We start from the raw sequence: 3,770 nt of genomic DNA, 5'->3' as shown, positions 1-3,770 counted from the left end.
CACTTGGACGCCAAAGTTATAATGTCTATCAAAAGTGCACATATTCGTTGCGTCAATTGGCGTACGGTACATCGGGCGATATGTTTTACGAATATTTGCATATGAGCGAGCAAACATCACCCTTGTGTTTAGACAAATTTTATTTGTGTGTTACTGATTTGTACGAAAGAGTGTATCTACGAAAACCAACGGTACTAAATATTCAGATAGAAATGGTTTTAATCCTATTAATGAAGCTTAGTTAAATTTACAAACCATCTTTACAAAGTTTTCAAACTAAAGATCATAAACTTGGAATCTAACACCCTTTCACAGAATTTATAACTAGCAATCAAACAAGTGTCTTGAAGAGATACAAAGACCAAATCAGCATAAGAAGCAATATTTTGGCGATGAAACTCCAAGTGATCTCATCTCCTTTGCTCTTTCTTTTACCTTCTTTTCATCTTTCATTTTCTTCTCTTCGATTTGTGATCGAGCTCCTCCTGCTACATGATCAATTCTCGCCAACTTGTTCTGATAATGCTGCCAACTCACCGATCTTCTACGATCCAAATCCTTCTGTCTCAAATCATACACAAAAAAACAATTATTAGGACTAGTCATGAATGATACGTTTTCAGTTAAAAGTTGTTTAAATGTAAAAGTAAAACCTTTTTCTCTTCCGCTCGACGTTTAGCTCTTGATTTCTTTGCATTCTTCCATTCGAGAATTGTTAGGTTACTCTTTTCATAGCTGAGAATAAGAATATTGTCATTGTTATGAACGTTAATCGCAAAACAAGGTTCGAGCGAATTTCTTTAAGGATTTGATACCGTTTTTGAATTTTTAGTAATTCGGTCTTCTCCCAAGCATCAAGGTTGGTATTTGCACTTCCATGTATGTTTAAATTTCTATTTGTATAAGGCTCTCTTGGCCTACTTGGCCTTGCAAATGATGGAACTTTATCAACTCGGCTCGTTCTGTTTCTTGTGGCAGCTTCAACTAATGAAAACCGGTATATATCAAAATTAGTCTTAGATTAAATTTGCCATTGTTATTAATCTAAATTTTGTAAAAACTTATTCTTGACATTAAACTAGAATGTGTTATGTCATGACTACATAGGTTATGATTTGAATGTGATTTTTGTATGATACAGAACATTCTATCATTTCATATGCACTATTATTTTTCGTTTCATGATATCATAAAATTTTGTAAAATAAAAACGCAATATTTGTAACTCATCAATATACCGTCCACTCTAGTTTTCTCCTTTGTTTGATGTTGGGAGCTCGTTTTTTCTTCGAAGGAATGCACAACGAACGTGGCTGCAGCAATTGCAGCCACATTTTCGCTTTCGATGGAACCATATTCTGCAAAAAGAAAAAATAATTTCATCACCAGCATATTTTTATGTTCTGTTATCCCTTTTTAGTTAACTTTAAATTGTTTCACTTTTTTATTTACATATTGAATCTGAAATTAGGAAAATAAAAAGATAAAAAAAAAACCTTTAAAGAACTTGATGTCATGTTGTCCACTCTCTGAGTATGAAACTCTAAAACAAAAACAAAAAAAATTTAGAGATAACAAAACCTATACAATGAAGACTAATTTAACCAACAATACATGATCATACAAAGTTTTGTTACCTTTGTTTGGTCATATTTTCCATTGTTAATGTACAGTTGAAAACGTGCTCTTATAAATACGAGACCGGTGATTGTGAATATTAATTGGAAAAGATGATGGAGTAAGGGTTTTGTATGATGAAGAAACCCTAAAAATGAAGTCATGTAAGTGTTTATGAAGATCAATGAAAGAAGGCAAGCAAAGTGTCACATGATTGATTGAATTTAGTCGTAGTATTGAAATACAACTAAGTGTTGTTGGGAATTAAAGGAGGCAAAGTATATTTCTAACTTCTGAATGTATAAACTAGCTACAAAGTCATCATATTTTGATTCTAACCCTTTCCTAAAGTTTGTCAACCTTATACCGTAATGGTATTAAGTAAAACATCAAATTTTTATTAAAAGGCAAGTAGTTGGAATCACTAACGGGAAAAAAACCACTCACTTTGTTATTTTCCACGCACTTTCGGGGTTAATATCGTTGTTATCATTGTTCGTAAAAGAGTCTCAGTACAATTTAGTGCGTAGAAAATATTCGAACTTAAATAAATGCAGTTGAGATAACATGTAGTCAAATGTACATTCATGTAGCTGCCACCTCATCAAATATAGTCAGGTTGTTATGAACGATTAAGTGATCCCTAACAAGAATTGACAGCTCCCTGGTTATCAACTCACAAGACAATAAACAGATATACTAAGTGAACACGAAGAAAACTAGCAAGAACGTAAAAAATACGAGAATATAACGTGATTATATGCGATCAATATGATTGTTTTAATCCACGGTCAATCAAAGAGTATTATTATTATTAAAATTTCGTAGGTCTACATTACAGGTTACATAAGAGGTATTTATAACATAAAATGAGTTGCAATCGCGATAAAACAAGGAGTCCAAATCGCGTTACAATTCTTTCCGCACAGACCCCATTTCGCGAACGCGAAAGATCGCGACTTTTCTAGTAGCGAGATTTTATTTCCCACTCGTGAAATCTTTTAAAAATCACGATTTTTGACTTGTTTAACTCAACTTTGTACTCCAACATAGGTGTCATCCGCATCGTATCTTCTCAAACCAAATTTTTCAACAACTTAATCTCTCTTTTACGGCTTTTTACACACGTAGAGACTCCAGTCAAGATCCTTAACACGAGTGTCACCTTTTCGTTTTCGTTTTCGTAGTTACTAAAATCGATGAGTAAATTTCATAATGGCTGAAGTTGTGATGTGGTCCATCGGTTGGTGGCTTGCCTCCCGTAGAGGAGGTCAGGAGTTCGACCCTCGTTGGCTACATATTTAAAACACAATTTCATCTCTGCCATGAAGTATCCACTCATGGCATCTTTCCCATATCGTTTGAGGGGGGGGGGGGGTAGGGGGTAAAGGGGGGGGGGGGGGTGTAAAGACCCAACCCTCGTTATACCCAAAAACACGCCTTAGAAAAAAAAATCTGGGTCAGTACATTTGGACGGCGTCCAGCTCTGAAGGCCAGGACGGCGTCTAGCCTTTTGGGACAGCGTCCCAATGAACTACCAGAAACTGATCACGGGGTCCAACTTACATGAGCGGAAAACCCGCTTCCCGACACTTTGAAGCGAAAACCTTTTCACAACATGTTATTATAAGTTAAACTAAAGGATTTCCATCACCAAAACAAGTTTTACAACGCCGGGCCTACATCGTCCCAAATTACACGTTTTGTTCAAAATATACAAGTTTCGACCGTGCTAGTTTAATTTCCAAACTACACTAGAGCATGGTGTTTGGGGTTAAACTACCCAAATCTTGGCCGAACTTCCAAAAAAAAAACTAACACATCCAAAAGCGTCCCCTATCAAACAAACGGGATCTCTAATCCAACCGAACGCCCTTACCCTAGTCAACGCCCGAGCCTATAGAAAAGGTAAACAACGAGAGGGTAAGCAAGGCTTAGTGAATGCAATAATTATACACATACATATATAATATACCTACTTGCAATCACTTACACACATACCGCATACTTGCTAGCAATACAATTAGCATACCATCTCAAGTACGAAGCTAATAATCTCCAAAACTGCAACTAGCATAATCAATAACATATAATCGACATCATACAATATGCTACAATACAATACTCAACCATGGTTAACCATACTCGCGTCC

At 35.7% G+C, this 3,770-nt stretch overlaps 1 protein-coding gene across 1 annotated transcript; it reads right to left on the bottom strand.

The window, feature by feature from the left end:
• Positions 1–366: 366 nt before the first annotated feature.
• On the bottom strand, positions 367–1,771 carry LOC139892398 (uncharacterized). Its single transcript, XM_071875461.1, has 6 exons — positions 1,638–1,771; positions 1,497–1,543; positions 1,239–1,358; positions 816–984; positions 654–735; positions 367–561 (listed from the first exon to the last, which is right to left on the bottom strand). Exons 1-6 carry the CDS (start codon positions 1,658–1,660, stop codon positions 367–369), a joined length of 636 nt encoding a protein of 211 aa, XP_071731562.1. The 5' UTR covers positions 1,661–1,771.
• Positions 1,772–3,770: the final 1,999 nt, after the last annotated feature.

The sequence above is a fragment of the Rutidosis leptorrhynchoides genome, chromosome 2 (assembly GCF_046630445.1).
Source record: "Rutidosis leptorrhynchoides isolate AG116_Rl617_1_P2 chromosome 2, CSIRO_AGI_Rlap_v1, whole genome shotgun sequence".
Lineage (NCBI taxonomy): Eukaryota > Viridiplantae > Streptophyta > Magnoliopsida > Asterales > Asteraceae > Rutidosis > Rutidosis leptorrhynchoides.
The sequence above is the reverse complement of the archived record's forward strand: the minus strand, read 5'-3'. Positions and strand labels throughout refer to the sequence as shown.

Excerpts from the sequence above, each read along its gene's own strand:
- LOC139892398 (XM_071875461.1), bottom strand. The coding sequence starts at position 1,660 with ATGGAAAATATGACCAAACAAAG. Across the intron at positions 736-815 it reads TTACTAAAAATTCAAAAACG|CTATGAAAAGAGTAACCTAA; the intron begins GTATCAAATCCT and ends TCTTATTCTCAG. Across the intron at positions 562-653 it reads GTCGAGCGGAAGAGAAAAAG|AAGGATTTGGATCGTAGAAG; the intron begins GTTTTACTTTTA and ends GATTTGAGACAG.